This window comes from Aspergillus alliaceus (assembly GCF_009176365.1).
Source record: "Aspergillus alliaceus strain CBS 536.65 unplaced genomic scaffold BDW43scaffold_3, whole genome shotgun sequence".
Lineage (NCBI taxonomy): Eukaryota > Fungi > Ascomycota > Eurotiomycetes > Eurotiales > Aspergillaceae > Aspergillus > Aspergillus alliaceus.
This window is the reverse complement of record NW_022474686.1, coordinates 1,077,248-1,099,054: the sequence shown is the minus strand read 5'-3', so window position 1 is coordinate 1,099,054 and position 21,807 is coordinate 1,077,248. Positions and strand designations below refer to the sequence as shown.

The window sequence follows — 21,807 nt, the reverse complement described above, 5'->3', positions numbered from 1 at the left end:
AGAAAAGAAAAGAAAAGAAAAGAAAAGAAAGCCCATCAAAGCATCGAAATGCGAGGATGATGAAAAGCGTGAGGTTATAAGGTCCCTGCCTTGATCTCATGATCATATCCTAATCACCGTATGCATTATCCATAACTTCGAACTCCAGTATCCTGACATCCCCTAGACGCCTTCGCCTATCCATTTTTGTTTTCGTATATACCCACCAAACCGTAGCTATACTTCCATCATTCAATCCGCGGAGGACCAGGACTTGCGGACTTCTTCCCTAGGGGGCTGAGGCTAGCTCTGTCGATCTAAGAGTTAGCCAGCAATTCACAGAAGATGGCCTGCAATAACGTACGACCTCCGCCGTTCACCTTCTTTTCGGAATCCTTCGATGATCTTGGTCATTTCCTTTCTCCCTCCGCGGGCATCTACTTTCATACCCCCGAGGCTCATGCTGACCTTTTCGCTGGCGTTAGCAGTTAACAGCCGTTTCAGCAGCAAATGCCGCATACTCAGACAGACGAAGACACCACAGTCGCTACCATTCTCTTGTACCGGCGAGTCCTGCAAATGGACAAATCGAATAGATCGATTGAGTAAAGCCCCAAACTTCATGGTTACCGTCCGTGCTTCCCAAACATTTCCAGGAGGAAGTGAGTCATAGTGAAATGCTATTCCATCAACAATGGATATGAGAAGCAATGACCAATGAGTTCCACCCTCCGCTTCAGTAACATTGCGACAGTCATTGATGGGGAGGAAGACGTGCGTTGTGCGCGAGAAGTCGGGTAACGCTTCGCGAAGGGAGTGGGGGTTAGGTGTCTGCAATATCATAAAAGACATGCTAGGTCGCAGAAGAACGATGTGGGAGGATTTATAGTTCACGAGGAACTCGCGTTCCAGGTACCTGGAGACATCAGTTGAGGCGATGGTGAAACAGACGCAGCTGACTTACTCCTCCCAGAAGGATATAATCTATGATGAATTAGCTAAGACCCATTAGATAGTGCGATCACACCCACATTGTCTGTGAGCCAGTCATTCTTCAGTGATTGCATATCTTCTCTCGTCACTATAACACGTCAGGATATATGATAACAAACCCAAACGCCAAGAACGTCGCAACATACATCGAATGTCATAGTCTGTATGCTCCGATCTAGTCAGACATCATCCTTTTCGAAGGCTAATGCCAAGTAGTCATGGACTCACAGCTCAGATACGCATCATCGGGGTTCAACTGTTGGAAATAAGTATTTCATCACGGAACCGACACATCAAGGCCAAAGCACTGAAGCCTACCGTGTCACCAAATCGCTTCATCCTCTTCTGCAACTTGCCCAATCCGCCATCAAGCATCCTGTCTGCCTGTCTTTGCTTGCGCAGCGTTTCTGAGTCAAACTGTATTGTCTATCCACAAATCTCACTGGAAAAGTGGGCAATCGATGAGCTTGTTTCTGTCGTATTGAGCCTTAGATCGCGGGGAGTGAGGAGCAGGAAACAGTGGCGTTGTATTCGATAACTATTAGGCATATATCGCCGAGGCCAAAATCAACCTTTCGCCTTTTTTTTTGTTGTTGTTTCTCGTTTTCTTATCAATTACCACCGTAGCTCCTTGTGAAGATTCAGTTGAGCGAGGGAGGATCGCCTGATCGAAAGAATAAAACAGCCCGGGATTGCGGGACGTTGCTCAACTAGTGTTCGGTCGGAGAACGAAGAGAAAAAAATCGAGGGCTGGTGCCGACGCGTACAGGAAAGTCAAGTACCTAGGATGGGATTGAACAGATCAAAGCAGAGCAGCAGCCGAATGACCGGCTATTCCCACCTGTTATGCACGAGAAGGTCGCCCCTTGCGGCGATACGATTTGAAGCCGTCCCGAGGTCCCACGACGTCACTGTGGCTTTCCTTGTGGCTTATGTGCACGTGATGTGCTCTCTTTTCCCTTGTTTCCTTTGCTAGTACGGAGAGAGCATCTTCGGATTCACCACATTCATGTCCTGCTCCAAGGATAAATTGTTTCTCTTTGGCTCTAGTAATATACTTGAATGACATAGCCGAGGTATGTATTTAACTTCTAGTTAAATTTAAGAACTTAATCAAGGGGTATCTAAACGTACAGTTGAGGGCTTCTGATAGAATGTGTCTTCAGTAGCGCGACTAACAAACACCATCGCAAAAGCAGAGAGTACCATGGATTTCCCAGACATTTCAAAGCAGAGAACCTAACATTCATCAAATCACAAAAACAAAAAAATCAAGACACTCATGAAGAAACGCCGCCCAAAGGTTCATGACACTCATCATAATGTATAATACTAAGACCAATAACGCCGGGGTGGCCTTCTATGGAGCGTCGATGTTTTCTGGAGTTTTTAGATCCGGTCTAAGAACAACAGACCCAGCAGATCATGATGCTGGCGATCGATCGTCATACAACATGTACAAATATTGAGACAAGTAATACTTTCGTCAGACAGTGATTCAGGTTGACAGTTTGGCAAAATGCTTGTTCCAAATCCAGCCAACCTGGTGAGTAGGGTCGTCCTGATTCTTGGCCAGCCACAGCTCGCCCTTTTCAGCGATGACATCAAAAATCTCTCCGACAACATATGTCAGATAAGGGTACCCAGCCTCACGTCGGGCGCGGTCAATGTTGAACTCATAAATACTGGCGGCCAAGAAGAGCACAGCAGGTTCCTTAGGGGCTTCGTTCTCCGGGGGGGCATTCTCCTGTGGGTTGTCCGACATGGGCATTGCGGATGAAAAAAAGCCGGAATACCGACCCCCACTAGGGGAGGCGGGTTGCTCATCAATTGGCTTGTCGCTACTCTCCGAAGGCCCAATAACATCGACAAGAAATGGAGAATCAAGGCTCAACCGAGGGAGGCTTGGACAAGATTCCCTATTAGAATTGGACTGAGGCCTGGAAGCCGATGAAGAGCTAGTGATTTGCTGCAACATTTGACTCCGGGATAACTCAATCGATTCAGGAGCAGCGCGACCCGAGAAAGTTGAATCCGCACGCTTGCGCCCATGCGATATTTGAGACTGGCTATCAAAGCTCGGCGACTTAACAGGATGGCTGCAACCGCCGAAATCGTGGGAGGCTTTAGGCGATTCATCCATAGTGGATCCAACACGAGTGCTGGTGCTGTTGACTGTTGATGGGCGCCGCGGCGAACTAATAGTTGCTCCGGTTGATGGAGTGTTGAAGTTAACGAGGTTGATAGCGTCGGCTAGTAGCGACCCGTTACAGACGCCGAGTGACAGCACTTGTGCCTCGGAGAAGCTGAACGCGGCAGTCCAATCACCAATGATTTTCTGGTTATCATCTGGGAACGAGTCTACCAGGGGGGCAAGTCTCTCCTGTAGAACTTTGAACCATGACGTTTGTATGTGAACAAAGTTTCTCAAGCAAGCCTCCATCAACTTGGCGGTAAGAGAATAGAGCTTCGGAAGTTCATCTTTGAGGGCTTCATTAAGAGCGACAAACTGCTCCCCTTGCTCCGTAGTTTTCTTGTCTGGCTTGTCCCCTCGTTCCTTGATGCTCTTGAAGCGGGCATAATCCATGAGCCGTTTGTCGCGCTTTTTCATCACCCTTTGGGGACCATCGTGGAGCTTGAGCAATGTGACCATTGGGTCAATGACACTCTTACGAACGACGGCGAGCTTGAAATTGTCAGGTACTTTCATAATACTAACGCTTGCACAGATAATTCTACTCACATGATTAGGTAGTGCCTCTGTCAGTAACTCTTGGACAGCCGTCTTCAGGTCACGCGACTTGGCTTCAAGCTCGGAGTAAATAGTGGGAGCGACGCTGATAAACTCTCCTATAGCAAGAGTAATTTCGCTCAAGCGATCTATAGAACCCTGCACCTCGCGCGTATACATTTCCGCATCCCGCATGACAACTTGCAGCTGAAAAAAGTTGTCGCCGAACCTCTGAGATAGGGCATCGTATTCCTTGTCTTCGACTAGATCGGAGAGGCCAACTTGCTGCTTCAGTTTTTCGGTACGACGCCCAAATGCCTTGGACAAGCCTGCTCTGACATCCGATTCTTTTCGTTTGCGGCCAACGACTTGCCCTACTAGATCGGCACGTTTTTTCAACTCATTGATACGAACGGAAATGTTTGTAACCTCCTCCAAGGAAGTCATAAGTGCGACACGATCTGGATGATCGCTTGGTGTTGAGTCAAGTAGTTCACTCAAAAGGAGGGGATACTTCAATATGCGTTGTACTGGTTTGACCAGTAACGAATCCAAATCCCATGCTGTCGTGAGGTCCGATGCCCAGTCCCGGCATTCTTTAAGCCAAATAGCCACTTTCGGGTTCTTCTGCAGAGTCTGAAGTTTCTTGTTGGCGGCGTCGTGATTCTTTAAGTAATCTGCGTAGACCTTCTCCATGTTCGCTATATGCGCCAAGAATGCCTGCCCAATAAAAGTCGTGTTATCTTTTTCAAGGTCTGAAACAATAGGTCCAGTTGAAGATTCTTGGTCTGCCTTGATGGTGTTGTTTCTTGCATTGCGCCTGCTGCTCCACCGTTGTGATTTAGGCATTATATAGACACTTTTAGCTGCTTCCTTAAGAGTATCCTGGAAAGCCATCGAGAAGTGCACGACTTGATCGGAATTTGCAAAGAGAACCTTTACATCTTCAGCAGAGAGGTCCAAACATGAGCTTGAAGTACCTTTATAAATATCGTCGACGACTTTCATGTCCCTTCCGAAGGTGTATTCGGTATCAACTAATTCTTTTATCACATGTCGCCGCTTCTTCAGTCGACGTTGTTCTGGAGACGGCGATGCAGTTTCTGGGTGTGGGGGTCCTGATATCGAAGGAGCTAACGAAGTGGCTGACGAGTCTAAAGCCTGTGGAGAAGGTGTGGGTTCAATTCGTCGGAGAGAAGAGTCTTCACTACTATCCGTGCTCTGGACGGGTCCCAGTGGCGCAAAAATAGCGTTAGAAAAAATGCTTGAAGTAGATTGATGGATCAAAGGGCCCTGGGGTTGGCGAGCAGCGCCTTCTTTGGTGTCGGTGGGGGGTGCTGGAGGGTCATGGCGTGGTATGGGAGGTGGTGGAATAGCCTCAGTATCAAGCTCTTCAGGCGACTGCACGTTGATTGCCAAGCCCAGGCCTATATCTGTATCTTCTGGGCGTGGCACATGCGAACTAGGAGTCAATAGCCGCGGTGTTGGAACACCATCAATTTTCGAACTGTCGTCACTTTTCGGGTCTTGTGAGGCTGATCGTTCGTCGGCAGCAATCTGCATCCAATCCATGATGGATGGAGATGCATGTTCCCAGTCATCGCGCAAGAACAAACTCGCTGAATGTCTCACTCTCTCCGAGGATGGGATACTGTCTGTTTCCGTTATTAGAACCGGGTCGTCGGCCAGACAATCGGTATTCCTTTCTTCCCTTTTGTCCGTCCGTAAAGGTGGCGGTTCTGGGGATGCACGTATTGCCGGCATGGGAAGATTATGACTCCTGCCATTGGCGAGCTCCTCCATGTAGAGCTGGGCCACACGCTTAGAATCCCAGCCACCTAATCTTACTAGATCAGGCGCGTTCGATTGACCGTAGCCAGTTCTATGTGACGCAACTTCCTTTCTGGGCTCAGGTCCCACGCTAGAAGTCTGAGGCAGTAAACGAGGTTGAGTATCGGTAACGGACGGAGTGCTCGAAGATGCAGAGCATGACTGAGTGGTAGCTTCTTCACTATCCTCCGTACATTGCTGCATGTGAGACAGGTCATCATCGCTGCCCTCACATTGCCCATCCGAGGAATTCTCGTGATGAAGGGAAGATGACCAAGAACTCATACTCCAACGATTTGGCGGCTCACTATCATGGGCATCCCGCTTTAGGTAAAGGTCACGGTGCTCTTGGTTTTCACTGCTGTCAATAGAACCCTCAAGAGCTAATGCATCTCTCAGGACGATGGGTATGGACTCCTTATCGTCATTATCAGAAAATTCATAGTCTTGCTCGTCGCAAGATGAACTGCTAGGACTGGAGTCGCGGATGCGCATTATTTGACTTAGGAGAGTTCTGTGTGATGCATGTAAATTCTGCCTAGAAAGCTCGGTCTGGGGTTCGGGGTCAAACGCGGTGACATTGGTCTCATTGGAACCCGTCGTTACAGCAGAGATAGGCGGGGGATGGCAAGGTTTCGACTCTAGCCCTTGTCCATTCAGAATTATTTCCGGGTGGCCTAATGTCGGCGAATCCATTGTCATCGGATGGTATTCAGCTGTTGTGTGAGAATTCTCTAGTGTAGAGATGTCTGTATCAACGTGGAGCTGTGGGAGCACTTTGGGCACCTCCGGCTCAGGTGTCAGATCTTCCGTTACATGACCAATGTCAACAGATTCCTCGATCACGGTCACGCTATCATCCGGCTGTGCAAAAATAATCACTTCTGCAGGCTCAACACGTTGCTGCTGTGGCGTAGCCGGTTGATCGGACTGCTGTCTATCTTCTTCAGCTTTGACCTGACGTCGGAGCTCCGCTGCTTTCTCTTCCTTTCTTTCATTCTCTTCGACTGTGCGATTGAAGGCCTGCTGAATTCTCTGTCGCCGGGTCGCAAAGTCAACATTACCCAATTCCGGCAGCCGTCGGTCTCTTGTCCTAGAGTTTCGCAAATCACGATCACGATTTATTTGTTTTTGAAAATTAGAAACTGTCTCTACCACCTTTGAACGTGGTGCGGCTGGAGAGGTTTGTGAGACAGCTTGGCGAGGACGAGAACTACGCAAAGGTGGTGACTTCTTGGGGGGAGGAGCGGCTATGTAAGCTTCCAGAAGGGCGCCTTTCTCAGGGATGTGCTGACGAGACCGAGCAGGGGCTATTTCCCGCCTTGCATGCGGCGTTATCGCAAACGTTGCCTCGCCATCATAGTTCGATTCATGGGCAGAATTGAGTAACTGTTTGGGGGATGGCTTAGGCAGGCGGCTAACGCCTTTCGGCGGCAGAGATACTTGCGCAGCAGATCGGTTGCCGAAAGCTAGCTCAGGCCTTGCGGTGGGTGAAGACGGCGAAGAAGCGCCCGATTCAGGAGCTGAATTAAGGCGGCGGGAAGAGATAGGAATGCGCGACTTGGAATGTGGGCTCTCAAGGGGTGTCCCGGGGTGCGGCTGCAAGGGGGTTTGGACCGCCATATGGGTATCAGGGGGGTACACCGTCGAGCCTCCAGGCCAATCTCCAGCAAAATCACTCCTTGTCCGTCGGTGATTACTGGCGTTATAATTGGTATTCACTGCTTCCAAAAACGGCGTGCGTCCTAGATACCAGGCGGTAGGAGTTAAGGGTGCCAGGCCGGGTGTAGACTCACGATGGTCTAGAAATGCTGGGTTCGGGCTAGGGATGGCCCCTTCAGAACCTCGACGCCGCAGGTTTGACGGTGTTCCATATCCTAAATTGTGGAAATCCGTATCCACTACAAGCAATTCGCCAAACGGGGGCCGTCGGGGAGCAGAGTTCAAAGGGATGGGATGACTGTCTTTGAGATCGCTTGTCCTAAGTCGAGGGAGAGAGGGCCCCGAGTGTAGATCTGCGTTAAGATCGCCTGTCGAGTTCCACCGGGGAACCGGGGGCTCCTTTGCAGACAAATCGTGGCTTCCCTTTAGATGTGAGATTTTGGATGGTATCGATCCGTCAATGGGGCTACCTGGGCTGACAGTCCTTGGCGTAGCTGTTGACGGTACAGGGAGAACTTGATCCGGGTTGTTGTTGAACTTGTTCACGAGATCCTTGAACGATACCTGTCTTGATCTCACTGCGGAGGCCCGCGCTGATTGTGTCCCGGTAGTGGATCCGAGTGCAAGGCTTCTGTATGATGAATCCGAGACAGAACGATAGAAACCTGTCCTTTCAGCAGACGGCTCTAGAGGGTGTGTTGGCACAGAGGACACGCGTTGAAATTGGGGACGATTTTCGGCGAGGTCAGCGTTATTGACATCAAGGATTAAGGAGTCAGTATTATCATTTGCAACCAACGCGGGTGGGTGTGGGCGATAGTAATCGTCAGGGTCGGGCGAGGATCGGCCGTTCGAGGATAGGTTCGCGGTTGCAGGAAGTACTGGCGACTTTGTGAGACCTAGCTGCGCAGGATATGTGGTACTTGCAAGAGGTGGTGCGGCAGAGGACGAAGCGATTAGTGAGGTTTCAAAAGAGTTATCCGTCGGGACATCAAAATAGTACTCGTTATTGGTCGGAGAAGATTGGCGCCGGAGCTCATGAGGATTGCCGTTAAGAAAGCAAGAAACGTGCTCGACATCACTGCCGGACATCTTGCATTCTTTCACGCAGATGGTCAGCGCAAAAGTGTTTTCTTCTTGAGTTACCTCTTCCTTCTCGCTAAAGAAAAAATATTAAAAAAAGAAAAAATAATAAAAATAAAATTTAAACAGACAATTTTCTCCCAACGGGATGGATGGTGGTGATCCTTCCTGATCGAGGGTACTAGACTTGTGATGCGTTGTTCACAGCTGGTAGGTTGCAGATTGACCGGCCGGAACTACAAGGCAATCATCACCGGGTAGCACCACGCCAATACAGCGTCATATTTGAGACAGTATAAGACCACTAAGCCACTGGTGTGATCCTGTAGATTGGGCGTCCTTGGACGAGCCCCGAAGAGTTATTTTGATGCTTGCTCGACCCAATGAACAAGTAGGAAGGGGTGGACAGCAAAAGGAAACGACCGACTGTGGATGTGACAACGGTCGAGGGTTTGATTTGAAAGTCAATGAAAGACTAAAAGACCGGCGAGGTATACGACTCAAGTAAGACAGGCGGGACGAACGTTTGCACGGCGTCTACCAGGGGGAGGATATTGGTTTCTAAAGGTGGAGAGTTATCGCAAGCGGGTCGTCGAGAGGGGTTATTGAGGTTGAAGTGGGAGAAAAAGACGAAGAATAATATGAAAAGTGATAGTGATGACCACAATAAACCTGAGAGGGGGGGGGGGCGCACAGCAATATTATTGTTGCGCCGTACTGTACGTATGGGATGTACGTTAAGGTAAGGTCTAGGAAAGAATGATGCCCATCAAATCAAATAGGTAGTAATAAGTCATCGATGACGACCGGGCATCGATCCTGTGGTCCTATCAAATAGGAAGGGCTCTCGGTGGGCCGACAGTTGGTTAGTTCGCCCTGTTCCTGTTTGAATCTCTGACCGTGCCCACACGGTCTTTATTTAGCCCACTAACAATCTACTCCTCCGTAACCATTACTTCGTTCCATCGTTTGCAGGAGTCAATTTCAGACAGTAAGCGCGGAAAACAGAGAAGAACCAGGGGGAGGGGAAGATCCGAAAAAGAAAATAAAAAAAGAAGAAAACTTTTCATGCAAGCAAAGTCTGATTGATCTAATCATGATTCTTATGACACCCTCACGGCATAATTGCCCGACGCAGAAGGAGGTGGGAATACCGATCAAACTTCAACGTACATTCTCGACATAGCGTGTTAACCTAATGTCTATTACTACTGCAAACGAGCAAGGATCAGAAACAAAAAGAAATGGATTTTTGTTCTTTATTTTTGTTTTTTCTTGTCAGACATACATACATTTATTTCATAGAGAGAAAGTGTTGAATGTTTGGGTATTGTGGTATTGTTTATTACCTTACCAGCTTATGGCCCATAATCTAGTACGGAGTTCTCGAAAAGTAGATCTTCAAAAAGTGGTTCTCGGGTGTGGGAAAAGGTACGGAGTAAGGCAATGAAATTTGAAACTACCTAGTCTGTAAAGAATAAAAATAAAAATGGACGTCAGGGGATATTGGGAGTAGTGCCAGTACATATTCCTACCAATAAAATCCAATCATAGTATGATTACAAAAAAAAAAAAAAAAAGGGAGAGAGATAAATATTCTTTTCTTTCTTGTCCCGTGGGTTGTCCTTCCTACCCAGTACACAACATCCAACGTACAATTATAGGTATGCTTGCTGACTCGATCGTTCAAAAATCTCTTTAGCACTTTTTCTTTTAGCGGCCGGATCACCTAGTCTGCTTCTGGTGCGGGAAAAAAATTGTAATTTGTTATTGAACTAAATGTATAAAGAACGCTAGTAGCTACTAGGCCAGAGGATTAGGTCGAGTATATTCTTATAACCAATATATAATTGATATTGATTGGCCGGGGTTTGACCATTCTCTTCGAGCCTTTGGCTGTCCATGTATCATTTTGTATCGCTTCCTTGGGACTATCATTTTCGGGACGCCACACATTTTTGTTTGACTTGGGCCTTCGGCTTTTCGTTCCTTTTTAGGTTCTGGACTTCAGACAGCTTTTCTTCTTTTTCGCTTTACTTGAACTGCTTTGAATTTTATGATAAAGTTTGTGTAAACCAGGCTTTCATGCTTCTTTTCCGTTTGGATCCGTTGGAGTATTGGAAACCTCCAAGGTAACAAAATGAAGGGTCAACCTCAGGTAATTACACCGTATTGCGTTTTGTCCGTTCCAATTGGGTTCAACCAACAACCAGCTTTACTCCCATGTGTCTGCATAAGAACCGGGTTAACATCTGAGATCAGCCTAAGATCAAATGAAGACAAGACGATCGATAAGGTAGTGAGTAGCCGGGGCCCTATCCCTTATTCTTTGTGACCAGTAGAAACCGATCATGCCATACATCTGACCCCTCACATAGGGGCCACGTAGAAGATAAACAATCGTTCGAGAACAATTCAATTCATCTGACTGGCCTGGAAACCCGAAGTTCTTTTCCCCCTTCTCTTCCGATATTAAGTTTCGACGCACTACAATCCTCGGTATATGAGCAAGGGAGGAAGAGTAATAAAGTCATTCGATACCAGGTCGGTGTGCTTTTGCAGTAGTACGGTGAAACGATGCCGTTCCTCCCAGTTTAGACCCTGTCCATACATCCTTTACCTCGTGACCTGGGCATATTAGAATAGGAATGTGCAGGGGAAATCTCGAGAGTTTAATCTTATTATGTAGTCTGCCGGGTTAGGTAACCATTGCATGAATCATGGATGTGCCGTCCGAAGTACAGAAAAAGGAAGCTGAGCATACTGTACGCTAGTCTAGGTAGAAAAAGCGTATTTATCGTACATTTGTATTTGTCCCATCTGGGTGTTGAGAGATAGAGTGGTTAGTAAACTGTATCCTTGTTTTTTTTTTCCGGCCCAACACCAGCTTAACTATAAGCGATTCTTCAGGCTAAGCCAGTTAACCTACCTATAAGGTAAAAAAAAGCAATACCCATATGCTGTACCTAGCAGGCAAGAAGCATAGATCTAATTCACAGCAATAATTGTTTCTTTATCGATTGTGGCCGACATCTGTCAACGTTCTTCCTGCTTATTATTGCATGCAAGGATCCCTCTGGTGAAGTCCGGTGGTGTATCGTGATTCCATTGGCTCCACTACCACCCACCCTCTCATGTGTATAATGTCACTGGCTGGAGATTCATGTCTCTTGCTTAACTGGTTCGTCCGTAATTTCTCAGCTCCTGCCAGCCCGTCCGTCTGCGGTCACACCGCTGGTTACCTAGAAATTGTGGTCGCAATTCTAATGCCTTGCATTGGGGGGGGGAAAGTACGGAGAACAACAAAATCTTTATTCTGCAGGCCAACACCAACCCGCCAACAAGCCACAAGGGTGGGAGCAATTGAAAGGAAATGTTCCCTACCACTGACTTGATTTGATTGAATGGAAAGTCAGGGCATTGCTCCGTAGTCAATGACATATCTCCCAGGGGCTGTACCAGAGAAACGTCCCCAGACTCCGCAAGACGAAGACGGGAAACATTCCAGGGTCAGGCTGACCTAGTGGGGATAAATTATTTTACCATTGTCCTTCCTCGGGAATGCTACTAGCGTTTTGGGACTTTTCTAGACCACCGTCGTTCCAAGGATCTGGGTTGATGCTCCATGTCCGTGCGAAGCACATTGACTGGCGATGGATGCTGTCTTCAACCCACGATTTCTCCTCACTCTGGGTTATTATGACTTTCTGTAATTCCCTGCAGAATCGTCAGGAACAACAATTGATCGACAAGCCATTATCCTGTCCTGGCTGATGATCCTATTAACACATTTACTACGAATTCTACTGACCCACAGAGACTTCCGATCCGTAGATTACCTACAGTGTCAGTGCCGCACATTGGATATTGGTAGAAAAATTTTTACTGTTCTCCATCGCTTCGGCCCCATTAACGATGCTCTAGGCTGGTCGTACTTATGTGTATGTACGCTACTCACAGATGCCCAATTCCTTCCGTACAAGTAATGCGAGTCATAATTATCTCAATAAATTTTTCTAATCAAGGGTTACCTTGTATGTTAGTACTGGCAGGCTTCTGGCGGTGTCGAGCCCATCGGGTGTTTTCTCAAACCCCAATGAACAATAGTTACCCGTCCGGCCCGCCGGATGTAGCCCTTTTGCATCCGCATATCTCTGGCAGAAACGGTCCTCTCTGGCATGCGGGTCGCGAAACCCTCTAAGATCAAGGATAATATTACGCTATGGCGCGGTTTGTAATAACCACACAATACTCCACATCACAATATCCTCTATAATAGCTCGGGAAGGTGGCAATTTAGGAGAGTATAGTTGGTGGTATAGTGTATGGCCCAACAGTTTTCACATTAATTACGGCAGCACTTGAGTAGACACAAAAAGAATTGCTCTCTTCACAATACCTAGAAATCGTTGCTTCCATGCAATTTCTATGAGCATCAAATTTCCATTGCATTGCGCCAAGATACAGTGCAAACGAAGCAAACAACCTTTTCATCATGATACCGCACTTGAAGAGTACCATCTTATCCGTAAACTTACCCCTTAAAGTGGCAAACAGGCAAGGCATGGGAAAGGAGACGAAGTACTGAATACAGCAGATAGAACCTGCTTCTATTCCCGTAGATACCTACCATCTTCAAGGTTCCCAATCGGGGCAATTTGAGGCAACCATCTGCGTGTGTTTCAGAACTCTGCAACTATTAACTGATAGTCTTTCAGGCGTTCATATTTCTTTGACATGTGGGACTAACCCAGTCTCATGCTAAAACATTCGATAGGAACAGGGGGGCTCTCCATGTCAGATGCGACCTGCGAAACATTTCTCCATACCCCTGGGTAGTCTGTCAATATTTGCGACTAGCCTACTATGCTCCTACCCTGTTTGGGGTTGAGGAGTGATATCAGATGATGCACAGCCCCAGGGTTCTCAATACTACGTGGAGCTTGTGTCTTCTAGGAAACATCCATTATACATTTATTCTTGGCTTGATATCAATATCCGGAACAAAAGTGCCTATTTGGGACGTTTATTGGCTTTCCAGCGTCTACAGCGCTGTCCGTTAGAAGACTACTATCCATCAACTTCAAACATCGGTCTGCTCCGTCACAGGGTCCAGTACTCCATAGACTACTGGCATACTTTACTCAACACCCTCATCCGCTGTAGCTGAGGATCAGGTCACACCAGATTTCCCACCAACGCTTTTTTGCTAGTGGTGGGTCTCAGTCCCGAAAGTGGTATCTCCTCGTTGTCCGACTGCGAGTCTGACACTTGATTTGCGGCAACACGCAGAGAAGGTTCAAGTATGACCTATATACACATGTACCCTTCCTGCAGATATCAGCAAGTCCCAGCCCTAGTTAAGTACGTACACTCATTAGGTATAGATAACAATGTCACTCGCCTCGATGTTATTCGTCTTGAAAACTACAAATCGCAACGCTAACGTACTTGAAGCTTCATTCCTCCTTAGACATGAGGCAAGATAGGGTAAATTAAAAGGGAGCTCGTTTAGCTTCGCCAATGGCTACTAGACTCTAGCACCACGGTGAAGTGCGAGCTCGTCGCTGGAGTCCTGGTGTCGGCCACGCCCGACGACCAGGCACCCAAATTTCCGCGGAATTTTAACCACCGGCACTTTTCAGCGCGGTGGCACCATCTCGGATCCTCGTCAGGGTCAGGGACAGGGAGAGACGTCTCAAGGCGACGGGCACTTTTTCAGCGCCGGTGGTCTAAATTATGTAGTATCCGTCGGATTGTCTCCTGGTTCCTATTTTACCAGATTTTCCCCATCATCATGAGCCCCGTCTTCCACAGGATTATGTGCCAGTACCAGGGCGAGCGACCGAGCCTGTTGGAGCTGCGCGTTTCTCTCCTACAGTTGCAGGCGCAAGCTTTGCAATTCACACTGCATCTGCTCAAAGCTGGTCCGTTGTTGTTGCTGCTGCTGCCGGCGGGCCTGGCGTCGCTCGCGCGATTTCGGACCCAGCACGCGTAGGCGCTGTTGCCCCGGGGAACACGGGCAGCCGGGACAGGGGGAGTATCGTACCGGCGGCATTCTCTCGAACCATCCAAGCCTATTGCAAAGCTTGTTAGTATGGGTCGGTCAGTAGGGATCTCTGGCTCATCATTCTTACCACCGCCTGCAGGTCGGTGGCCACAGTGCAACAACCGGGCTCATGCTCGGCGTTCGTTACATGTGATTTTGCGCGCTTTCCTCACCCTATCCACCCGATCACGATCACCACGGTGACCTCCACCACCACCCCGGTTGGGACGTCTCCCACCGGCTCCAGCCGCAGCGACTAGTTCGTGGCGGCTTGCAGCCAATCCGTTGTTATTGATAGTAGCATCAGCCATGACAACGGTGGCTGGAACGTTGGATGGTTAGGTTGAGAAAGAGAAGAGAGGAGAAGAGGAAGAGGAACACAATGATTCACACTTTTTCCCTGGGAATCACTACTCTCAGTGAATTGAACTGTAATAGCTACCTCTAATGCGCACCATCCACAACAACAATTACCATAACCCACAAAAATACTCTCCATCTGACTCTACCAACCTACAACCCTACTCACCTTACGCACCATAGTATAATAAAGGACACCCGCTCCCCAGACCAGCCGAAGAGCAATACCGTCCTCTCATTCTTAGTTCCTAGCAGCAAAGGCTATCCTTTAGACGACTTCACTTTCTCCACATTGTTCAATCCATCTCTGACACATCAATTCTTGATACGGGATCATGCACATCCCCCTAATCATCATCTTCAACTAACGCCTTCAGATTTACCAGACCCTCCTCGGCACCTTCATTTTTATATTGCTTCGATCTATAGCTGAGTAGGGAGTTCGTCCATCCGCCATAGGACTTGACAATAGACCACTCGGCGGGGTTAAGGGGTGGTTCTGGTGTGGTTAGTGTTGGGGAATATAAGAGTGATGTAGTAGGTCGGAGGGAGAGGTGCGATGAGGTATATCTTAGTGGGAGATAAGAACATGCAACGACCCTCAAAGATTACAATTTCCCTATCAACAATTTTAAAACTCTCACATACCGGCTAAAACACACTTCAAGAGCAGCTCTCGTCCTCGCCGCGCGGACTTTTGCTGTATGCAAGGCAACGAATGGGGAAAATTCGATGTGTAGCGGTGATTTTCCTGTGTTAAGTCTGTACAAGCACAAGAAGTATATTTAGATATTTTTTCTAGCGTTGGAGTCGCAACCCTTCATACACGGAATAGTAGGTGTTGAGGGAGTAGTGAGGTCACTCTGATGGAGATATTTATTCACTGCAGGCCCTTCACCCAAAACACTTCACCCGTTGCTCTTATTTTCAACTTCTATCAACAGCCCTTCCAGAAGTCCCACTCGCAACACTGTTTTATCGCTACAACATAATTACTCCCAGATCATACTCCGTGAATTACCATAATGCCTCAAACGAGCCAATCCGCACGCAAGCGGCTAACCGACTTATGGGAGAACATAAGATGCAGCAAAATCACAAGTCGAGGCTATCTTGCTGATCTAAGTCTAAGCAGTTTAGACATTCATCTTGACCCATATGACTTTGAACGCATGTGCTCTGCATTCGCTGGCCCAGGTCCAAGCCCGCCGATCTGTTCGAACCTCTGCGCCTTAAATCACTCAGCAGCCACACTGTCGAGCCCAATGGAAAGGGCATAGACTATCATTTTATTGACTATGACATAACAAAGACTGGCACTCGCCACTGGGATACAGGAAGCTGTACACATCGTATCTGCTCCTAAGTTGACAACTGGGCAACCAGTTTTGTCTTGTGGGTACTTGTCGCTTCTCGGATATTTGAAGCTGCGGGTAGTAGTAAGGTTAGTAGCCTTGCATTCTCCTACCACCAAGATATATAGACTTAGCAATATTAATCTAGTATCCCCAGCCTCTCGACGGCAGCGAGGGTTCGATTTAATGGGGAGAGCTGTATACACTGGTTTTTGCCACGCGGATCGTGCCAACCAACAGAAGGTAGAAGATGAGGATGAACATGAAGCTCTTTTAGATAGACCGGGAGAGGCTCAAAAGTACGAGTTTCTATTCCCAGGTGAAAGGCGTTTTCCTATCATAATGCTTTCCTATATGGGTCCTCAGCAAGACCGAATGTTCTATGCTTCCTTGGGCGGGCGGCAGCTAGAGATCCAGCAATCAAAGCTTTATAACATTGAGAAGCAGTCGACTCGCCAGTCGAGTTGTTCGCGCGCGCGCTTCTAGGCCGTCCCATATGAGCAAACACTGCTTCACACTCCAGATTTTAAAAGGGCCTTCCATAGTCCTTGTTCAATAATTAGTGCTCAAGCCATTTGCCTAGATATGCACCAACATTATGTAGGCTCTGTTTGAGAGACGACTTAGGTAGGCAGTATTATGTACATAGGGACTATTTAAAATATATAAGGATACAATGTAGGTTCTAGCGGATCATGTACTGTACATACTATACAGAGTATGTAGTCACTAGTACGATGATTGTGGTGGAACTTGGTAGTAGGGGCCACCCAAATGAGGTTAGATCACTTTCTCGAAGCGCGTCGCGTTCGCCAAGTCCTTTAACTAGTATCACCGACCACTCAATCCTAACCCATAGTCTAGCGTATTGGGCCCATGTGATATTGAATCCATCCATATTGTTCGTTTTCTCCTCAATGGGCAAGAAAAGGAAGAGGCCCATCAAGAAAGGCCAATCGCGGGAATATCTACCGCAAGTTTCCACGCAGACCAGCAGCCGAGTGGGAGTACCCTGTGTCCTCAGTAAGGATGCGGCGTCTGAATATTCCCATCCCGTGATTTCGATATACTACCGCCAGGTCGTGACACTGAGACAGTACCTCCTCAAACAAATACCCTTGTCATCCAAGTCTCGTCGCAGAAGGATTGCATCGGTACCTACTTATGACCCAACTAATAGCGGTTTAGGGGGGTTGTCACAGTTGCTTGACACCACTCTAGTAGGCGTGTTGAAAGAGCCAACTCCGGCGCGCAGTCAAGAGCTACGACGAGAATTAGCTGATTTCACGGCATCGCAAGATAGGTCTTTGCTTATCAGTACTGATACTGGGCCTCCTTGTCCTCAGGCAGAGGTAAGATGGACACCGCGATCTACAAGTCCTTGAAGATTACATACAAAACTCTACCATTCCAGTCCTGGCGGTGATATTAGTCCATATAATCGTGATTGCTGCGCAAGCTTCTGTTAACTCTAAATACAGATTGTGGATTTTGTTATATCGACGCTGTTCAATCGTTGCGGGTTTTCGTACCAGAAACCGCAGCACATATTGGCTCATGGATTCCAACGTGCTTCTGGGCTGCAAGTCACCACGCAGAATGATGCTCTTGCTTGTAGTATTCCTGGGATAGTGGCACGCTTCCCCAATAAGAATGTTCAGGTTCTAAAGCGGGCGCCGTGGACAAATGTCCTTGGACTCCTAGGGAGCAATGGGGAGGAGATCATGTCAAGTCTCTTATTCGACTGTGGGGTTTTTATCCCCATAGATTGCCGGAAGGGCATCTACTATCAATTGAGTGGCAAGTCATGCTATCTACGGCCTGGAAAATGAGTGCTTACGCGTGAGCCCAGGAATTCCACTTTCGGTTCTTGAACCAGTGAACAAGCCACCTAGGGAACACGATCCGAGTTCTAAGATTGCACAAACTGCTGAAAGCAATTCTTTGCTACCTGCAGGGGCTGCTAGAAATTCTAAAGTCCAAGGCAACACAGAAGACCACAGAAGAGACATTTCCAAGCCAAATAGCATAGTGTTCTTCCGACGGCATATGTTATATGCGCGCCCTGCTTTTGATGCGAAGGGGATGGTTCAATCAGGATTGTCAAGCCGCCGTGAGTGTTCCTAAGATGATTGATATCAATAGACTTCCTAGTAACGGCTAGAGGAGACGTTTTGAATCGCTTTCCATCCTCAGATTCATTAACGCAAACTGTGCATGTGATGAAATATTTATTCCCTCGACAATTCGGCCTGCACAATGTGTTTACGTGTCCGCTTGATGCCCGTACATCTACTCTTCCTGTCAACAACTACTCTTCACGAGAGCAAGAGATCGCGAAGCAGAGGTAAAGAGCCAGGAAAAAAAGGCTTGTAACAAAACTTGCCATGACTGATGGATAATGCAGCGGGTCACTGAAAGTGCCTAAAAGGCTTCGAGGAAAGGCTGTGGAACTGGTACGACAGTTACAAAATCGCAATAAGCAATGCTCATATGAAAAGCTGTTACGTTACTATTGCCCACCACAGGTTTGTCATACAGTCTTTCACCCTTGAACTAGCACTAAGATCTCAGCGCATTGGCCTCTGGAAACTTGATCACTTCGATTCCCAGATTGGAGTACTTAGTGAGGACCTGAAAAAATCAGCATCAGAACAGTTGATAACACAATTTCGAGAAAAGAATCAGCAAGCAGCAGCCGACGATATATCCAAGTCATCGGCGAAGACGTGGTTGCGCCCAAAGAACGAAAGTCCTGACACGAAAGCAAACGTTACTAGGCCGAAGCTCAGCATGACAGATTACGCGACACCAACTTCGTCGGTATCGGCTTTTTGTCGGGCAGTACTGCGAAGCCTAATCCCACTCCAATTCTATGGAAATCGCCAACACAAAATTACCCACCAAATGGTTGTCTTCAGGCATGTTGATCGATTCGTGCGCATGCGACGGTTTGAAAGCCTCAGCGTTCATGAAGTCTGCAAGGGGATCAAGGTTCGAATAGATCACATCCAACCAAGGATGGATTGCTAATGCGAATATCTCCCTAATAGGTCACATGCATACCCTGGCTTGAACCTCCCACACTCCACATCCAGAATTCTTGCCAGAATAAGATCTCATTATCCGATCTACACAAGCGCACAGAAATACTACACGAATTCATCTATTACATATTCGATTCAATTCTGATACCACTCATACGGGCCAACTTTTACGTCACTGAATCTCAAACGCATCGGAACCGTCTATTCTACTTCCGGCACGATGTTTGGCGTCGCTTGACTGAACAACCCATGGCAGACCTCAAGCTTTCTACTTTCGAGGAGCTCAAGTCAGATAAAGCAGAGCGCATGCTCAATCGCAGGTCTCTGCCATACGGCACCTTGCGACTTCTTCCAAAGACGACCGGGATTCGTCCAATTTTGAATCTACGACGAAGGATGTTAGTCAAAGCTAAATGGACCGGAAGTAAGGGCTTCCTGGGGCCAAGCATCAACTCAACCATTACTCCCATCTACAACATGTTGAACTACGAAAAGACGCGAAAACAGAATGATATGGGCTCATGTGTATCCTCTATAGGGGACATACATTTGCGGCTCAAATATTTCAGAGAAAGCTTGCTAGCGGTCCACAAGAGAGTTGACTCGCTGCCGGCCTTCTATTTTGTCAAACTAGATATTCAATCTTGCTTCGATACAATTCCTCAGGATAAACTAGTCCGTCTCGTCGAAGCACTGGTCTCCGAAGAAGCGTATCATCTCACGAAGCATGTCGAAATGCGACCGCCAGATGAATTCGGCAGCATGTGGCCGATGCGCGAAACATGGCCGAACAAGGCCTTCCGCAGGTTCGTGAGCAGAGCAGCGCCCGCTACGAGTCCACTGCATCTGATGGAAGCAATCGGGAATGGTGGAACTAGCCACAGGAGGAACACGGTTTTTGTTGATATGCCAGGACAAAACGAGCACCATGCTGAAGATCTACTGGATTTGCTTGATGAGCACGTCCGCAATAATCTGGTGAGATTCGGCAGGAAGTACTTCCGCCAACGTAATGGTATTCCTCAGGGCTCAGTGCTTTCTAGTCTTCTCTGCAACTTATTCTACGCAGAAATGGAGAGGGAGATCCTGGGCTTCTTACAGTCCAACGAAACATTACTTCTTCGCCTTGTTGACGACTTTTTGCTGATCACCTCGAACCCTGACCTTGCCAAATGCTTCTTGGAAGTAATGATTAAAGGACAGCCGGCGTATGGCGTCTCTGTGAATCCAGCAAAGAGCCTCGTCAACTTTGCCGCCACCGTGGAGGGCACTCAGATTCCACGGATGGTTGACACTTCTTTCTTCCCTTACTGTGGGAGTTTGATCGATACGCGCACTCTAGAGATCTACAAAGATCATAACCGCATACTCGAAGGAGGTGAAGCCGCTGCCGTGACCCTCTCAAATTCCTTAACCGTTGAGTCCGCACGAGCCCCAGGGCGTACGCTGCACAGGAAGCTGCTTGCATCCTTCAAGCTACTCATGCACCCTATGTACCTGGACACAAACCACAATTCACTTACCGTGGTTCTTTCTAATTTGTATGCGAATTACCTAACTACCGCTATGAAGATGTATCAGTATATAAGGTCACTCCGAGGACAAGCGCACCCTCCTGTGGAGGTTATCATACGAATCATCCGAGATATAACCAAGCTTGCTCATCGACTGATTCAGAGTAAACGTGAATGCGGTCCGCGAGGAGGCGCAACCGTGGGATCGTCCTCGCTCTCTGTATGCACTCTGCAGCATTCACAGATCCAGTACCTCGCAGCTGCGGCCTTTCAGTTTGTGTTGAGCCGTAAGCAAACACGATACACACTTGTGTTGCGTTGGTTGGATCTGGTCCTGAAGGGTAGTCGACCAAGATCTGACGCGAAGGCTATACGGCTGGCACAGGTAGTACAGAAGGGGAATGTAATGTATGGTAGCTGGAGGTTTTAGCCGGATATATACAGCCCTAGCCCACACTTCTACTGCAAAAAGATTTTTACTTAATCTCCGCAGCTTGAATTAGTGTGGATAAGTCTGGTGTTATTATCCGATACTTGCGAAGATTTGAACGGTATGACAAATAGATGTTGTAGATAAGATTGGTTTTTTGTCTCGAGTAATGGAAATACAGATATGAGGAAGTTATATATCTACGTACGGTACCACTACAGAGAATTATTATTCTTGTTCTTGTTTTTCGTCTATTCTTTCCTCCTTTAATTTTTATCTTCAAAAAAATTTTTCCCATACCGGGTCTCCGCTATATGTGGCATAATCATATAGAAACACACAGAAAGAGGGAGGATTGATAAAAAGCTTCAGGGTAAGAGTGGAGCGAGGGTGGCAAAATGGTTTTGTCTCAGATCGATCTCCGATCAGGTACCACAGTAGTTAGATAAGTTTGGACGAGTTATGTAGCAGCCAATTGATTCTATCAACCGTTGTTGACCATAAACAAAGCGAACTGCGCATTCGGGCGAAAGAGAATTTAAGTATATGGCCCAATTTGTGGGTGTGGATTAGGATCCATGGTACGAACCTCGCATACCACGAAACCCTTGGGCGTGGATGCAAATGTGACTGGACCCAAGGGCGTAGAAGGGGTGGGAAAAAGGGGGAGGCGAAATATTTCCGTTTGTTGTTTTTAAATTTCTAAAGAAGGTAAATATCAACAACAAGCTTTGGTTTTCATCATTTTGCCCGCTCACGATCTTCCTTGGTTTT

General features: G+C 47.5%; 4 protein-coding genes across 4 annotated transcripts; 3 read left to right on the top strand and 1 right to left on the bottom strand.

The window, feature by feature from the left end:
- Window positions 1-227: 227 nt before the first annotated feature.
- Window positions 228-8,287, bottom strand: BDW43DRAFT_296845 (uncharacterized protein; the record flags this gene model as incomplete). The annotated part of the gene is made up of 17 exons (XM_032044279.1): window positions 228-288; window positions 320-895; window positions 944-963; window positions 1,011-1,060; window positions 1,201-1,228; window positions 1,291-1,356; window positions 1,703-1,754; window positions 2,107-2,211; window positions 2,424-2,452; window positions 2,516-3,658; window positions 3,716-5,358; window positions 5,395-5,632; window positions 5,666-5,714; window positions 5,745-6,071; window positions 6,105-6,502; window positions 6,542-6,556; window positions 6,593-8,287. The coding sequence occupies 17 exons, from the start codon at window positions 8,285-8,287 to the stop codon at window positions 228-230; spliced, it is 6,495 nt and encodes a 2,164-aa protein (XP_031905511.1).
- Window positions 8,288-16,909: 8,622 nt separating this feature from the next.
- BDW43DRAFT_121394 (uncharacterized protein) lies at window positions 16,910-17,617 on the top strand. Its single transcript, XM_032038083.1, has 2 exons — window positions 16,910-17,394; window positions 17,457-17,617. Exons 1-2 carry the CDS (start codon window positions 16,960-16,962, stop codon window positions 17,466-17,468), a joined length of 447 nt encoding a protein of 148 aa, XP_031905510.1. The 5' UTR covers window positions 16,910-16,959; the 3' UTR covers window positions 17,469-17,617.
- BDW43DRAFT_121342 (uncharacterized protein) lies at window positions 17,598-18,322 on the top strand. Its single transcript, XM_032038079.1, has 2 exons — window positions 17,598-17,842; window positions 17,895-18,322. The coding sequence occupies exons 1-2, from the start codon at window positions 17,767-17,769 to the stop codon at window positions 18,167-18,169; spliced, it is 351 nt and encodes a 116-aa protein (XP_031905509.1). The 5' UTR covers window positions 17,598-17,766; the 3' UTR covers window positions 18,170-18,322.
- On the top strand, window positions 18,323-19,207 carry BDW43DRAFT_121343 (telomerase reverse transcriptase). The gene is made up of 2 exons (XM_032038080.1): window positions 18,323-18,389; window positions 18,450-19,207. The coding sequence occupies exon 2, from the start codon at window positions 18,536-18,538 to the stop codon at window positions 19,073-19,075; it is 540 nt and encodes a 179-aa protein (XP_031905508.1). The 5' UTR covers window positions 18,323-18,389; window positions 18,450-18,535; the 3' UTR covers window positions 19,076-19,207.
- The last annotated feature ends 2,600 nt before the right edge of the window (window positions 19,208-21,807 follow it).